Source organism: Dermacentor andersoni, chromosome 1 (genome assembly GCF_023375885.2).
Source record: "Dermacentor andersoni chromosome 1, qqDerAnde1_hic_scaffold, whole genome shotgun sequence".
In the NCBI taxonomy this organism is placed as follows: domain Eukaryota; kingdom Metazoa; phylum Arthropoda; class Arachnida; order Ixodida; family Ixodidae; genus Dermacentor; species Dermacentor andersoni.
Genome location: NC_092814.1, coordinates 127,795,579 through 127,812,970, shown reverse-complemented (window position 1 = coordinate 127,812,970; position 17,392 = coordinate 127,795,579). Strand labels below are relative to the sequence as shown.

The following is a 17,392-nucleotide window of genomic DNA, read 5'->3' as shown; positions in this document are numbered from 1 at the left end:
TCATGCTCGGGGTGCATATTACGTGGCAATGGATGAATACTTAGTGCTTGGCGCATCGCTGACGACAAGATCGTTGGACGGATTTATCATGGAGTGTTTCTGTTAGCTGTGCCACTGTGGAAAGACCGTTCCTAAATTCATGTTGGTTTGTGGAAAGTAACTGGTTAGTATAAAGAAAACTAATAATATGTTTTCTTATAACGTGACCTAGAACCTTATAGCAAACTGACGTAAGGATATGGGTTGGTAATTGTTCACTTGCGTACGGTTGTCATTTTTAAAAACGGGTATTACTATTGCATTGCGCCAATTTTGTGGACGTGAATGCGTTCCAAATGACTTCGCAAATATTTTAAGTAAAAGGAAACCCATTTGGCATATCGTTTCAGAAACTCAGTTGGTAGATCATTCAGCCCGCTTTCTTTCTTCGCGTCTAACTCAAGCAGCAATTGAAAAACACTTTCACGGCTGATAATAACTGGTTCCATTGTGGTCGTCATATCGCCGTTGCTGTATTCGCCTATCTTATCGCCTGACTGAAAGAAGCGATTGAAACCAGCAGCTAAGTCCAAGTCGTGTCAGGATTTTCCCCTCGTGTTCGATCTGCTCAATTTTTTTCATTTCTTTCACTGAAGTAACGCCAGAACTTGCGTGGCGAACTTTTAAATTGACAAGCGTTTGATCAAAGAACTTTTTTTCGAATTCACAAGGGCTTCCTTCATCTTAATTTTCTTTGCGTTTAATGCGGACAGGATGCAGGCAAGCATGGCGGTTAATCTGTGTTCAGGTGCACGGATTAAAATGCGCATTGCATACATCGAAAGAAGCTGCGCACTGCACATGCCATGATTTCTGTGATTACGCAGCTCATGACATCACGCTGTTGTGAGCTCAGCCAATTACCAAAATTGATTTCCGTAAGAATTCATTTCTTTATTGCGTATTTAGTGCTCAAATGCCACAGTTTGAGTCTTCTGGTCAGTGTTGTCTACCAAGGGCGTCGCACGCTCAACTGCTTAATTTCTCCTTATTGCTTTGTCTACGCCGCCTAAATAATGCTGCATCGTAATAGGAATATTAATAAGTACATATTGCCCCGTGCATAACAGTTGGCTGTTTTGTGGTCTCCGCTTCTGCGGAAGCTGAGGACGGCGGTGAGCTGGGTGTTGACGACGACGAAGACGCACTCTCAGTGAAAGTGTCGGACGGAAACATCTGCGCGGCCATTTGCGATTATCTCTGTGACACAGGAAGGCTACCATGTTAGTTTTCGAAATCAATAATTGGATAGATCATTAAATGGCTGATTGTGTGTTCGAAATTATTCTAATACCACCCAGAAAGAAACACAAAATTTGCTGTTTATATATAATTACAATCAATTTTATTTCTGTATGTGCCACGTATATCTATTTCTTAATTAACATGAACGTTATACTTCACCCTGATTTACTTTTCCGTTTAGGTTTTCCTCTCTCCCTTTCCCTTTAACCTTTAACCGCCGGCTTCTTGGCTAATCCCCTGTAGTGGGTAAGCTCCACAAGTGAGGAGCAAGTAAGCAAGCAAACTGTGTATGGTATGGTATGAAGAACTTTATTTAGGTCCTGAGGGATCAGTCTGGGACTGATGCGGGCTGCTCCCACGTGTGCTTCCATTAAATTAAAGGTATTAATTCTTGCCTTATATAGGATGTTACGAGTGGACGTACTGGGTAAAGTGTTCCATGCACTGCAACCAAGAAGACGCGCCCAACATCGATCGCGACCCCTTCGACGCTGACCTTCGGCGCAGCCGGCGACAACTTGGACTACTACCAGAACTGTACTCTCTCTCAGTAAAGCTTACAAAGATAACAACCAATTCAACGGCTAGCCAGACTGCAGAGACCCACCACTCCGCCTGCTCCGTGGATTTTCAACACGCCGCGGACCCCAATGTCGTTTCACGCTGACGCGTTCGAGAATGTTGAGGACTGGCTGCACCATTACAATCGACTTGCCAGCGTCAATAAATGGTACGACCACCGAAAGCTCCGGAATGTCTACTTCGCCTTCGAGGACTCGGCGCGCATCTGGTTTGAAAAATATGAAGTAAGCTTCGCGACCTGGTAAGAATTTTGAAGCCAGCTGCGAAATACCTACGGAATTTCAGACCTGAAAGAGCATGTAGAACGTGCCCTCAACGCCAAGAATCAGAGAACAAATGAGAGTGTCGCCATGTTCGTTGAGGACATGTCGCAGATGTTCCGGCGAGCTGATCCCGGAATGACAGAAGAAAAGAAAATACGTTTCTTGATGCGGGGCGTGAAAGAGCAGTTGTTCGCAGGTGTAGTGCGTAACCCACCAAGTACCCAGCCGAATTCCTCAATGAAGCAACAACGATGGAGAGTATGCTACGGCAGCGGTCGTCGCAGGACGAGCGCCCAAGCAACCTTAAATTTTTCTCGTCGCTCATGCAATCCCTGACTTGACGGCCGTCGGGGAACTCGTGTGCAGTATTGTGCTTGAGGAGCTGCGAAAAATTCGTGCAGTGTTTCCTCAACCCCACATGACTGTTCTAAGTGGTGTGGTACGCGAAGAGGTCAGGCAGCTGGTACAACCGCTGGTCGTGCCGCCTGCCACAGCCCCTCTCCTGTCGCACGCCGAAACGCCTTAAGTGCTCCTATGCTGGCAGTCGGCTATCAGTCCCGTCCGTTTACGCAACAGATGACGCAGTACTTCCCGAGCTCTCTGCCTTCCGGAAGTCCAATTCCAAACGTGCGGAAATCCAGTGTGTGGCGCGCTCACGAGAATCGGCCACTTTATTACCATTGTGGTGAAGCAGGCCACCTGTACCGGGAGTACACATACCGGCAAGTAAACACATACCAACGAGAGTACACAAACCGGCACATACCGAGAGTACACACGCTTCCCGAGTTTCGCCAAGACGCACATCGACCCCGGTATGGTGAGCGTCCCCGAGCTATTTCCGAGTACTTGGCGAGCCACCATTCCCCGACTCTTTTGTGGCACCAGTCGCATTCTCCATCTCCTCGACGCTCTACGTCACCTGGCCATCACTCGGCGTTCGGTCATGGCGTTGGAAGCCGACTCACTAAGTCCCCAAGGCCACGCCGGTGAAACTAGGAGTAGCGACCTCCGGGGGTGGAGACGCTGTTGACGGAACTGTAAAATGCCCTTCTCCCCCGATACGCCAGCAGACCGCCAACGGTTACCTTTCACAGCCGCATGCCGTCGACTAAAAAAGTGTTTCCACTGACATCCCCATTCCGGTCGACAACTACGCAGTCACTGCCCTCGTGGACAGTTGCGCCGATTACTCTATTATGAGTGCCGAACCATGCCGAACTAGCTGCTGAACTGAGAAAAGTCACGATGCGATGGCACGGACCAAGCCTTCGGTCAGCAGGTGATCATCACTTGACGCCGATTGGAAGATGGACCGCCCGATTCCAAATTCGTCAGTCCAAGTACGTTGCATCGTTCATTCTGTTGCGCGAGTGCTCCCGGAAAGTTATCCTGTGGCTGGACTTTCTTCGCTAGCACGGGGCTGTTATCGATCTTCGGGAGCTGATTATAACGTTTTGCGACAACTACGCCTCCGTATTGCAAGATAGCAACACGCGCAAGACAGCACTGCGTGTGGTTGATGACACTATGACACTCCCGCCGCGAATTAGCTTGTTCATAACTGCTGAAAGCGACTGCGACAATGACAGCAGCGGCATCGCTGAAATAAACTTACCGGTACTCTTAGCTCGGCAAGTCTGCGTCGCCCGCGGCATTATTCAGCTGAACCGCAGGATGACTGAGCTTTTAGTGACGAATTTCAGCGGCGAGTATAAACACCTGGTAAAGCGAACGGCCATTGCTCACTTTGAAGAGATTGGGGATTCAATAAGTTCTACGCTTGCTGAGTTTTCTGCAGCCGTCAAGAGTGACACCGAGGTTGTCAGTACAGTCGACGTAAATCCTGGGATCTCAACCACACAGAAAGGGCGTATACAAAGTATTTTATGCATGTTGAGTGACTGTTTTGCCCCGACATCAAAAGTTAAACAGACATCAATCGTGAAGCACCGTATTCTAACGGACCCGACCGAACACCCCGTGCGTCAGCACGCCTACCGTGCGTCACAAAATGAGCAAGAGGCGATTCGTTGTCAAGTGAACCAAATGCTTGACGACGACGTATTTCAACCCTCAACCAGCCCGTAGGTGTCCCCCGTTGTGCTTGCGAAAAAGAAGGACGTCACTCTTCTGTTTTGTGTGGATTACCGCAAAATGAACAGGGTGACGAAAAAAGATGCCTACCTTCTTCCACACATTTATAACTCTCTAGACTACCCTCGACATGCACGATACTTCTCCTCAATGGATTTACAACGCGCATACTGGCAGATTGAAGAGCAGGGAAGTAGTCGCGAAAAGACTGCGTTCGTAACTCCTGACGGCCTGTACGAATTTAAGGTGCTGCTCTTTGGGTTATGCTCCGCTCCCGCGACCGTTGAAAGGATGAGAGATACCGTGCTGTCAGGCGTTAAGTGACAATCATGTCTGCTCTATTTAGACGACGTCGTTTTTTCTGGGGCATTTGAGCAACACTTGCAGCAACTTCAGTCCGTGTTCCTTGCAATTCGCTCTGCAGGCCTATCGTTAAAATCTGAGAAATGTAATTTCTGTTATCAGGAGCTGAAGTTTCTCGGCCACGTTCTTAGTAACGAAGGAGTTCGGCCAGACCAAGAAAAAAGTATGGCTATTGTCGCATTTCCGCCACTAACCAACAAACGTGACGTGCGCCGCTTCTTGAACCTCCACTCATACTACAGACACTTTGTGGAGAATTTTTCCAAGATCGCAGAACCCTTGCCTTCTTTAGCAAAGGAGGATATCCCGTTTGTTTGCGGTCCGGACCAGAGAGACGCCTTCTCCGACCTTCAGCGGCACCTCCAGACACCGCTCTTACTTGGACACATTGACGAAGATGCCGACACTGAACTGCACATTGATGTTAGCAACATCGGTCTCAGTGCAGTGGCAAGATGGCGTTGAACGTGCTATTGCTTATGGTAGCCGCACCTCAACATCTGTAGAAACGAACTGCTCTACCACTGAAAAGGAATGCTTAGCTGTCGTTTGGGTGATAGCTAAGTTCTGGCCATATTTATGCGGTCGTCCGTTCAGTGTGGTCACCGACAATCATGCCCTTTGTTGGCTAGCCAACCTCAAAGACCCTTGACGACGTCTCGCCAGGTGGAGCCTTCGTCCTAAAGAATTTGACCTAACAATCGTCTACAAATCTGGCCGGAGGCACACTGATGCTGACTGTCTTTCGCGCGATCCACTTGCAACGGTGTGAAGTGATGCCGAAGAAGCCGGTCGTTTCCTCTGCGCTGTGAATATAGACAGTTTTAGCAGAGCGTTTGCTTGCGCTCCGCTCCGCACACGTTTCACGCGCACCGGTGGCTGCACAGAATGCATTGATTTCGCTTATCTAACAAGAGCGTCTTCCAGAGATGCCACTGACGTGCTCTCAGCTTGGCGGTAAAACGATTACGAAAGCAACTACACGCTCCCTGACGCACCGCTAAATCAGTTTCCTAGCGGAACGTGGTCAGCGTCCCACGTTCCGCTGCCGCTATGTGTGCTGTGCGCACGCGCGTCAGTGTTCCCAGTAGCGTTTTGCTGAGCGGCTGCGTGCCAATTGTTGTGATATTCCGGTCTGAGCGGAGCGGACCGTAAACGCTCTGCTAAATCTCTCTTATGTCTGACTTGGCTCAGCAACAGCGGGACGATTTCGAACATGGGCAACTTATCCACTACCTTGAAGGTTGCAGTTCGCATCCTCCACGGGCATTCGCGCGTTCCACATCTTCGTTCTGTCTCCGCAGCAATGTGTTGTAAAAGAACTTTCGCCTAACAGTTGGCTGTATTGTAGTTTTGCCGCTTCTGCGGAAGCTGAGGACGATGAAGTGAACTGGGTGTCGACGACGATGAAGACGCACTCTCAGTGAGGGTGTCGGACGGAAACTTCTACTTCAGTCTACGAAATTCAAAAAATATAAAAGCACAAATACACAGTTTAAATCCTTCTAGTATTGTTGTTCAAAAATTTAGCTTACCCAAGTCCAAGTATATGTTTCTTTTAATAATTTAGTATTCCTATCAACGCAAGGTTTACTATAGTATTGATCACTAGTTTTACTCAGGTATTCACAGTTTATTTTTCATCTTGGATTACATATTTATTTTACTTTTTGTGTTCGTTATTTATTAACCAAATTCTTTTATTCATTCAATCATATTACCACCCGATTCGTGGCCTATCCCCCATAGTGGGTTTGTGCCATTTGTTGAGGATTCATCATCATCATCATCATCAACTGTGTGCTTGTATTGGATTAAACTCAATAGTTCTTGCCTTATATAGCAATGTGCTTATATATACTTATTGCCATATAGACGCTCACGATCGTGTTCTGCGATGCGATGTCTTTTAGGCTCCGCGATAATGTTTTTACGGAGCCCCATGCAGCAGTGTCCTTTTTCAAGACGTACGTGGCAGTGTTTCAATTTCTATATTGTGATTATTTGGTTGTTTTTCAAGCGTGTTCCGACTTAATCTTCTAGGTGCAGACGCTGCTGAGGTTGAATGCGACTTCGAGCATGGTGTCTGCGAGTTTTCGTCAAGCTGCAAGGGCGGCGACTGCTTCGTGCCAGTTCGGGCAAAGCTGGTAAACGAGGGGCCCGCTGTCGATCACACAACCAGAGGAGGTCAGTCTCTTGCTGCCGTCGCGGCGTTCCTGTTGTTATTATTCGCGTTTATGATTGTCAAACACGTTCCACTGCATACTCCCGCCAAGAGCGCATAATATCGGCTTTATGAGCAAAAGCGTGTCGCAGAAGTCCGGCCTCGTCAGCGTAGCCGGAACCTTTTCGTCTTCATGACCTGTGATCTGGGGCTCAATTCACAAAGCTTTTCGTTCGTAAGTGTTCTTAGGCATTGGCCGACCAGCTTTGCTAATAATATTCCCAGCGTCAGGATTGCCTGCAATGTACTCCTGCGACCAATTCTAGCGCAAAAGCTTTTTGTAAATACGGGCCGTTTTTAATTTTATGTGTGTGCCTTGCTGAAAAAAGAGCAAAGATGGCAAATTATTTCTTTTTTTCCCATTTTCTCTCTTATAATTCTACATTGCGCACGCAGTTTATGGTTATGGATCACAACGCGTAGTACGTTGATCTTCGGTGATTCAGAACATAAGACTGAATGCGCAAAACTTTTCGGCCCGGGCTCAAAAAAAGCTTTCACCTTAGAATTAATAGTAAGAACAAATTTCAGCCAATCCCTATTAAGGACATATTTTTAGAGAAGACGGCCTGTCTATTGCAGATAGTACTTACGAAATAAAAGCTTTTTAAATGAGGTCCTTCATTCCTAAGAAGTATTTGTCGTTAGCCGACAGTCTTTGCTAACAGTATGTGTGCTCTGACGATCGACCAAAGCCTGTTCATCGGAACCAAGTATGTTGCAATGGTATGGGATACTGATATGTATTAATTAAATAAGTCAGAAGCCATTCGAAATTGTGCCCCTCGTTTTCCTACCTAATCCGTACCGTCGTAAAGCCAGAGTAACAGCCCTTAGAGGTTCCTTATCTTGGGAGCCACAACTAACTTGCAGTTGCTTTTTCAGGCTTTCCTCCCTCAACCAAATATATCGCGATAATTTTGAAATCACGCTTTCCAACGGCACTTGGAAAACCCCATTTACCAGTCTCAAAAGAAAGAAGAGAAACAACAATAGGAAAATTAGAATGATACACTTTGGCACCACGGTTTCAAATTACCTTTTTTGTTCGCCCACAATGAGTCAGCGGAACAACTTGCCCGATGCCGTTGTCACCGCATCTCTTAACTCGTTCCCTGCTCTACTTAAGCGCCACATTAATCTTTCATGATTCATGGTCACCACAGGGAAATGGTTGTCAGCAGCCACATGCCTCGCACTTTCAATTCTTAGTTCATGAATTGCACATGTGACTAGTGTACCGTTATGTTGTCACAGTTTATCTCGTTTTGATTTCATCTTTCTTACCGCTCTTTTTCATTACTCTTTCTTGCATATTAAGCGCAATGCGCCCCACTACCATAATGGCCTCTGGGTGCATGTAATATTCCGAATAAATAAATAATTAAATAAATGTATAAATAAATAAATCACAACTGTGAGTTGTGAATTTATTTTATAGGTGCTGGTAACCAATGCAGATGCAGTCACTAGTCATAGATAAGGTATACATATTACAGATATCAGAAGCAAGCGTAACGTTCTTTTTTAAATCTATTTTTTGGTGCATGAGTTATGATGCAACGAGTGCGACGTTAGCAATGAAGCAAGACTGTTCTCGATGTAGGAGAGCTGCCGTTCGGGAAGCTGCGGGTGCCCTGCCCGTATGTTGAATGATAGACAAACGTGATCGCAAGTATGATGTAAATAAAATAAAATTTTTAAAAATGTTCGCTCAGTTTTAGCAAATCACATCTCGGACGAATAGCTTATCTTCGTACCTCTGCCATATGCATTTGCTAGTTTCCGATACCTTGGACTCTATAGCGGAAAACTATTCGAATCTCTTTTTTTTTTTCTAACCTCCTGACATCACATTTACGTAACCGCCGACGCAAGCATTGGGCAGTGACCCACAGCGTTGTCTGAATAGCCCAATCAAACGCTCTTCTCGTTTATAGGAAGCTACTTTTGTTTGCTTTCAAAACGAATAATATTGCCTACATCGAACGGTTTTTCTTATCTAATTGGCCGACGAGAGACGGGGAGCACGCTCAAATGCAGAGGGTTTCGATGGGGCCGAGCCAGCGAAGTAAAAATAGATAACCGGATGAGGCGGGTGGTGCCGGCGTCTGCGATTGGTTAGCTTCCCCTTACTTAGCTTGCTGTGGCTGGTCGAAAATCGCGGCAACGTGCAACGGAAGGTTAAGAATGCCGCTAAAACGGATCCTCAGCAAGGAAGAGTTTTAAAAGTGATGTCGCATACATGCCGAAAGGGCTCGATAAAGTTATACTGCCACGCAAAAAGTTTATTATACGCAAACAAATACATGCTCTCCGCCAAGTACGAATAGTCAGCGCCTGAGCGATCGGCGCGCCGCCATCTTCTATGCCTTTCGGAAAGAGACAGTATCCGGCTATTCAGAAAAAAAAAAGTCAGTTTTGTTCGGCATATTAATGCATTTTTAACGCGTGCACGACACTTTGACGCGGCGAGTTTTCGCAATTTTCTGACGTCGCGTGACAGACAGGCGAAATGGGTGCAGCCCGAAAACTTTTGACCAATAGCAGAGGGCTAATGGGGAAAAGGCGCCGAATCAGAAATAAGTAGTTTTCTTCTGCTCGATCCATCCATGCATAATCAGTGTGTACACGTCATATCAGATAGGGGGCTATCGCGGTTTTCGTAACGTCGCGTGACAAATAAGCGAAGTGGGCGTGGCCCAAAATATTGTTGACCAGCTGTGGAGGGCTGATTGAAAAATTGGAATAGAAAGGTTTGGAATATCTTTACGTTATAGCGTCCCTTAATTGCTAAAAGTAACCACTCCAACCATTTCGCCCAAATCGCCACTCTCACTACAACTGCGGCGGTGACCGCGGCCTGAGCACATTTGTACACGGCTGTGTAACCCGTATCACCGCTGTGACATGTAACTAGCGTGACGCTACTGACACACAAGCAGGGATGAGCCTTCGAGATCTCCGGCGCAGTGCGTTGGTCGGAGGCTATGTGGCAGATACATATACTAGTTCTTTCAGCTCTTTACGAGACGCGGGATCACTTTCACAGTAAAATGCTCACCTATGGGTCGGATCCTGTGCGCGTATGCACGTTCCTCTCAGGTTCCCACGTTTTCGCCCGAAAGGCGAAGCATCGATTGCAATAGGAAATTATTAGACAGCTATACCAAGCAAGGATAGTAGTTTTATTGGCTGTATGAACTTGGAACCATTCACTTACTAACAGAATTAACAAGCATGCTCTCAGTGCGCAGAAGCAAACATGAACACATCGCACTCGATGAAAGCGGACAGTCGCTGTCAAAACGCTAGCATGAACAAGCGCGGAAACAGGAGCGATCGAAGTTACCTTCGTGGTGTCTATCGCTTCAACGCAAACAGTTGCGAGAACACAGCACGCACAAAGGTATGAGCCGTCTGCAGGTCGCCTTCAAGATACGGCACGCGCGACCGCGCGCCGCCGCGCAAAGTATGCAGTTGCTGGCGGAGTAGGAGCCGCAGGAGCCGCTACCCCCTCCCTCCTGAGCTGCCTCCCCTCTTTCGCGCGCGATATTGAGCCGCGATCGTCGGTTCCCTTTGCGCCCGGTCGTGAAATACGCAGTTGCGACCGGAGCCGAACGCCGCCCGCCTCCCTCCCTTACTTGCACAACCTTTCGCGGGATGGAAAACGGCGCGTTTGCTCTCCGCTTTCCTCCCTCGTGTGCGCCAGGTTGAGCCACGATCGTCGGCTACCCTCGCGTGCTTTCATTCGCACATACAGAGCACGGCGCGCGGCGACGGTGTTATCGCCCTTGGGCTTTATACGAAACATCACGGCGACGCTGACGGCGACGGCGACGGCAAAAATGCGCCTGGAGTGTCCATATAATTGCTATCGCAATAAAAATAAATAGTACAACCGGATAACGAGGCACAAGTAGCTATCCGCTGTATTCGTGTAAAAAGCTCAGCGCTAAACAAGGACAAATGCGACTTGGACACTATAAATAGCTCTGCTGGCCTGAAAACTATACGCGATACGGCTTATTCGTATGGCTGCTCCCTTCATATATTGCCAAGGACTCGAGAGCATGGAAGCATCTTCACAAGTGAAGAACGTATAGAACATAAGCGCTGCGTAATAGTTAAAGAAAAGCTTACCGCCCAACGAGCGCCGATAAATCGAGAATAAATTTATTCGAGCACCTCAAGTTTAACTCGTGCTACTCGTCTTCACATGTGAATGCGGCAATGTAGGTCGGCGTTGGAGGCTTTTATGACAGAGCGTGGTTATGTACTAAGCCTTTATGGCTACTCGCATTGAAACATACTGCAGTCCAAGTGGATAAAATTGCCGATTGGCGCTACATGTTCTCGAAAGCACATCGCGCGGTAGAAGACGTATTTTCATGATTGAGGCTGCTACCGGCAGTCAGAGAAATTGCTTCAAATGTTTCCGACGTCGTACAACTCGGAAAAGGAGAGCGAAACTAAAATAGCCGCTTTTAAGATTACACTGCGCTGTGTTGATGCTGTGCAAATCTAAAATTAATTTCGTGCGGCGCATTAAGAAACATTGAACACCGATGATTGATATTGACACGTGTACTTGTTTATGGAATGACCGCGTTTCATCGTCTAAGAAATGTTCTCGCTCAGCGCAGGACGCACCTGCATGTATAGGAAGTTTCTGAAATGTAATTGATCGTTCTATCCGCTGTCTGTTGTCGCCGGACCTTGTGTAATCTGATTGCGTGTATGCGCGACGCGAATGGTGTAGAACTTTCTGGTAGACACGCGGGCACCAGCGATTACTCTATAACGTCCGATGGCTCATGCATAAAAGCTGACGCGCTTGACCCACTGATCAGATTTTCGACGATCGCCGACTGTGTTCGCAGCTATAGTTGTGCTTTGAGTGTAGCCTGTTTTGAAGGCACAGGCTCGCCCAATAATACACTAGTTTCGCCATTCACAGTCTTGCTGATTTTTTCACCGTCACTACCACCTGACGATATTCCATAGAGCGGTTAGGGAAAATTTAACGGCACCATAGGCCATATGTGCAGTTTTTAAGACCACATATGCGCTCGCTCCGCTCACATGTTTTCTGGCACATGGCGTCACTACAGCTGTTCTGACTAAACATGCATCGCTATCATGGGAGAAATTATTGGCTTCTAATTAATATTTACCTACACGTCGAACAGTTATTCTCCTGTGGGCACAATGCGGGCCCGCATTAAAGAAAACGGCTAGAATTGCTCTCAGTGGACACACCAACTAGCCCGGCAACGTGCCCTAGTAGAATTGTTCGGAGGAGCGAACTCCAGCCAATCCTGATGCTGGACATACTATTAGCGAAGGTGGCCGGCCAATCGCAAACAGCCATTACAAAGGAAAAGCTTTGTAAACGCTGCCGCTGATACGAGCGCCAACTCAGTGCCCTCCCCATTCTTCCGCCTGCATACTTGATCGCGATGCACGTGCTGCCCGTCGGCGCAGGTGACGGCTGGTACAGCCGAGCTCAGTTCTCGAGGAACTCCTGGTACGAGTCAGTGGCCCAGCTGGAGCTGTCGACCGCGGGGCCCTTTTGCTTCTCGGCGTGGGTGCACGTATCTGGCCTCAAGCTGCCGCGCGTCGAGATGGCCTCGCGCCAGCTGGACGCCGGCTGGTTTGGGGACGAGGCCGACAAGGAGCGCGTCTTCTACCGGGCGCAGTCCTCGCATCCGGAGCTCTGGCGCAACGTGCTCTACTACGAGGACCGTCGGGGTAGCATGCAGGTGAGAGAGGAACTACCACTGTGGTCGCGCGGGCGCTGCGTACCACTGGTCTGCAGAGGCTGCAGCGGCTGAGAAATGAGGCTGAACGGTGTCTGTCGAGCCTGCATTCATGATAGCACACATTGAGGCTCCGCTTGTACACGGCCATGGCGAGTGAACTTCAGTTGCTGGCCTCTCTATTCGAATACATGTGCGACGCATAAATCCTCTCGTTGGCTAAGGGAACTAAATGTAATGTAAGTATTTGTATTTGAAAATGAATGTCGCACTCTAGTTTATATTTGGAGCCGGAGCCGAATTCACAAAGCTTTAATTTCGTAAGAATTGTTTCTCATGAGCCGGTCACACTCGCTAATGTTATGTTCGCTCTCGCAATCGACCAGGACCTGCTCTTACGGACAGCTGTGGCGTACGAAGTGCTTTGTGATTATGGGCCGAGACTATTAATTTAACTCCTTGAATATTTTCTAAAGAATGAAAAAGTTCAGAAAAATTTGAAGCATCAAGTTTTCAATGTTCAGTGTAATTCAGCATGAAGGACATATGAGTATTTATAATTCATGACTTTCTAAGCGATATCTGCTATGCCGTGTAAACTTAACAATATGGCCGCATTGCACATGACCCCAAAAAAATTATATTGTATTGGAAATAAATAGTTTGCAAAACTCACTTGCGTGAAGAATGTACTTTATGCAAACTGCAAGTTTAGAGCATAGAGTAGCACGCTTTAAACACTCTCTAAGTTGATATACATTTTCTTTGTGGAGTTAATTTGTTATGTGATATTCCGAAATTTTCGTTTTTTCTCATTTTTAAAACATCTATGAGCATTAAGAAAACTACGCCAATGATCACTGATATTTAACGTCTTTTCTATGAAATGCAATCAGTTTCTTTCGGATTAGTTTACCAGTTTTCTAAGGAGAGCATTTCTGCTTTTCAGCTAGACCTTCGTCTAAAGTCAAATCGGTGAATTACACTTTGGGAATTACAAATTGGCCGTTTTAAAAAGAAAACTAAATCTATAGCGCAGGTTTGACATCCAGAAAAACGACTCAAACATGAAATGCTCGTGTCAGCGCCTCCTTTGAACTCTCAAAGCAGACGCATGTGTTGTCACAGACTCTGGTATCTATTAACCGAGACAAGGTGACTGTTGATCATTAAATTACGAATAGGAAATTACGAATGGCTTGGCATACTGGAGGGATTACAGAACTGGGAAAGGCTGCGTTCTGTAATCTTGCCATCTTGCAGAAAGAGACAAGAATAAGTTCCAAAACATCACAAAACGAAAAGCATAAAGACAAGAGACAAGCGCAGGTGGTGCCATACTTGAAGAAGTCGGCACACAATCTAAAGAAAGTTTCCAGTAGACATAATATTGATTTGCTTTTCAGTGCCCCGTGTAAGCTGTCCTCGATATGTAATCGTATGAAAACGCGCGAAAGGCCCCTGTGCGCCACAAATAATAAATCCAGTTTCACTGACTGCAGGCGAAACGTTATCTATCAGATACCGTTGAGCTGCGGAAAAATATATATAGGTCAAACGGTACATTGTTTCAATGAAAGAGCTCGTCAGCACAGCAGTAACCTAAAAAAAGGCTATGGGAGTCATTTAGCAGGACATTGCAACAGGTGTCACTGCACTTCCAGATTTGAAAAAAAAAAATCGTAGGGAAACGAAGAGGTAAGAGGGAAAGAGAAATAATAGAGGCTTATTACATTTGAAAGGAAGGAGATAAATGTGTAAGCGTGCCCTCTCTTGCCTTGTCGGAAAAAGAAATAGCTTTTTTTTTGATGATATATTATGACGTTGCTGATTTGAAGATGTTTTTGCGACTGGTGTACGCATGCCTATGCTGAAAAAAGGTATAAAATGGCTGGATAATGTCAAATAAATTTCCAATTGGCAGTCAGCGCTTGTATGTGGTATTTGTTCCTCGTGTCCTTGTTTTATTCGCGGTGTTTTAATCTCAGTTCTAGATAAGAACCAACTAGCCCTCATCACGATCTTACTAATGAATACAGTCGCGTTCAAGTTGTTCATTTCTGTGTGCAGATAGAGATTCGAGCTTGGCACTTTACCAATGGATCCGTCGGTGTCGATGATTTGAGCGTGTCCAGCGGATCGTGCCCCACAGGTAAATATCTTGCTTGTCTGGAAGCACTACGGGTCCATTTTGCAATTGCTGCACTTAGGCTGAAAGTCGCACATTGTGCCATTCATGTGTGGACGCTAAGTGCCTTTATGTTGTATGAATGTTTAATTGCAGTAGAGTTACGTTGTGACTGCAAATGCAATAGCTCGAGCGTAACTTTTGTCACCTGTGTGTTTTGCGACCGGCGCACTCGCGACTTCTGCATGCAAAATTGCAGGGGCCACATTTAATTTTATATTTAGAAACAAAAATACTATTTTCGTGCTGTAGAGAGGCACGGTCCATAATCGCTTCGAGACCTGACGATGAATGCGCTCAGAAAATGCGTATTACTTCATTTTTGGTGTCAGCGTTCAGCTTTTTCCTTATTCAGAGCGCTGTGGACTGCTGTGCTAGCGTAGCGTATTCAAGACTTTCAGATTTTCAACGATGAGTACATGTATTCAGAGGGTTGCGCTGGCAGCTTAAATATGTAAATGCTGCCTCCTTTGAAATTTCTTATTTCCTTTTTTTTTTTCTTTGCAGATCCCCTGGACGGATCGTGTTCGTTCGACCGATCTGTGTGCGGCTACGAGAACGCAGTCGGCGGCAGCAGTAACAAGTGGACGAGAATCCCGCCGGGCCGCTCCGCGAGCAGGAACAAGGCTGTAACTCTGGACCACACCACCGACACGATACGGGGTACACGCGCGGCAGAGCGTTAATCGGAGTGGTCACCACTGTGTGCTTTTGCACACGCCACGGAAAACACTTAAAAACGGACACCGGTATTAAAATTCATGAGAATTTGATGTTTTATATGCGAGGCTGGAATGGCCAACATATTGCCACCTGGTACAGATTTATCATATATTCCATCAATGTGGCAGATTTTCTTTGTGTGTGGAACTGTCTAATGGCAGTTTAACCTCGCCATATGGCATGATTCTCACATCTTCAGTTTATTTATTTATTTATTTATTTATTTATTTATTTATTTATTTATTTATTTGTGTCTCCCTTATTCTGAGGCTTGCATTTTATACGGTCTTTTCCGCAGGTGGCTACGTCAGCCTGCTGGTCCCGGCCAACACCGTGACCTCGAAAATTCTCACTTCCCCGATGCTCAGCGGGTCTGCAGAAGAACGCGCTCGGTGCATCCGGTTCTTCTACTTTGCCCCAGCACCAAACCAACACAGTGGACTCGAGCTTTTGCTGAGCAAGGGCTCCGCACTGGCAAGCGACAGGCAACTGCCCGGTGAGTGGACGTGCGCGTTGCTCCTTCAGGCTCTGTGACACCATGTTTGCGTCCTTACGTGCCGAGGGCGGTATAGTGTACCGCCGCCTCAAGCATACAGGGTCGTGGCATCTGGGCCACCGCTATGGACATTTGGCGGAAAGGAATGCAGGTTGAAAATGTCCGGCATAAATGTGAGCCCTGTGGCGTTGTCGCAGGAGAGGGCAAACGATTGTAGGTGCGTTCAATGGAATAATATTTCGCTAGATTGTTTAAGGAATTAATCATTGTCTAGAGATGGGGTGCGTATTATTACGGGGTTCAATAAGTATTTCAGTGCCACTTTAAGGCACGGTCCAGTTACAGCTAGAATACCAAACGCACGTATCAGGGACGCTATAACGTAAAGCTATTCAAAAATTTTCTATTCTATTTATGTAATCAGCCCTCCACGATTGGTCAAATTTATTTCAGGCCACCCCCACTTCGCTTGTTCGTCGCACAACATCAGGAAACTGCGAAAACTCCTCATCTGATGTGACGTGTGCACACTTATTATGCTTGATTAGACCGAACAAATAAAAAATAATTATTTTCAACTCTACGCCTTTTTACCGTCAGCCCTCCGCAATTGGTCAAAAATTTTCGGGCTGCGACCACTTCACCTGTCTGTCACGCGACGTCACAAAACCACGACAACTCACCGCGTCAAAGTGAAGTGTACGCATTAAAGATCCATCAATATGCCGAACAAAACTGAATTTTTTTTCTTCGAACAGCCGGAGGCTTCGCCCTTCCGAAATGAATAGAAGATGGCTGCCCGCCGATCGCTCTGGCACTAGCTGCTCGGAGCTGCCGGCAAGAATGCATTTATTTGCGTATAATCAAAATTTTTCTGTGGCAGTATAACGTTGTCGAGCCCTTCCGGCACGTACACGACATCGCTCTGCGAAATTTTCTTCTCTGAGGATCAGCTTTAGCTGCGTTGTTACCCTTCCGTTTCACGCCGCCGCAATTTTCTGTCAGTCACCGAAAGCTAAGCAAGAAGAAGTGGGCCAATCGCAGACGCCGGCACTACCCTACTCATCAGGTTATCTACTTTCACTGCGCTAGCTCGGCCCCACTGCACCCTCTCCACTTCTCTGTTCTCCTCGCCTCTGGTCAGCCAATTAGATAACGAAAACTTGTTAAGTAAGCCATTGCTATTCCTTTTGAAAGTAAACAAAAGTGACCTCCTATAAACGAAGAGAGCATTCCACAGACCTGTTCAAACAACTCTGCGAGTCAGCGCTTGATGCTTGCGTTGGCGGTTACGTAAATTTTACGTCAGGGAATTCGAATAAAAGATTGGAATAGCTTTACGTTATAGGGCCCCAGAAGTCTTTAATCTGGCAGAATAATTCTAGTACAAGGCCGCAGTAGGGAGTAAAA

At 46.6% G+C, this 17,392-nt stretch overlaps 1 protein-coding gene and 1 long non-coding RNA gene across 3 annotated transcripts in view; one reads left to right on the top strand and one right to left on the bottom strand.

Annotated features, from left to right (window-relative positions):
* LOC126544137 (MAM and LDL-receptor class A domain-containing protein 2-like) overlaps positions 1 to 17,392 on the top strand; it is a 115,864-nt gene that overhangs the window by 13,151 nt on the left and 85,321 nt on the right. For both annotated transcript variants that reach the window (XM_055062003.2, XM_072287079.1), the window contains exons 2-6: positions 6,633 to 6,776; positions 12,301 to 12,578; positions 14,646 to 14,727; positions 15,271 to 15,426; positions 15,785 to 15,982. In XM_055062003.2, the coding sequence (XP_054917978.2) occupies positions 6,633 to 6,776; positions 12,301 to 12,578; positions 14,646 to 14,727; positions 15,271 to 15,426; positions 15,785 to 15,982 (858 nt within the window). The remainder of the gene's footprint in view (positions 1 to 6,632; positions 6,777 to 12,300; positions 12,579 to 14,645; positions 14,728 to 15,270; positions 15,427 to 15,784; positions 15,983 to 17,392) is intronic.
* The window catches only part of LOC129380584 (uncharacterized), a 114,678-nt gene that overhangs the window by 37,909 nt on the left and 59,377 nt on the right, over positions 1 to 17,392 (bottom strand). The gene's annotated exons all lie outside the window — the stretch shown is intronic.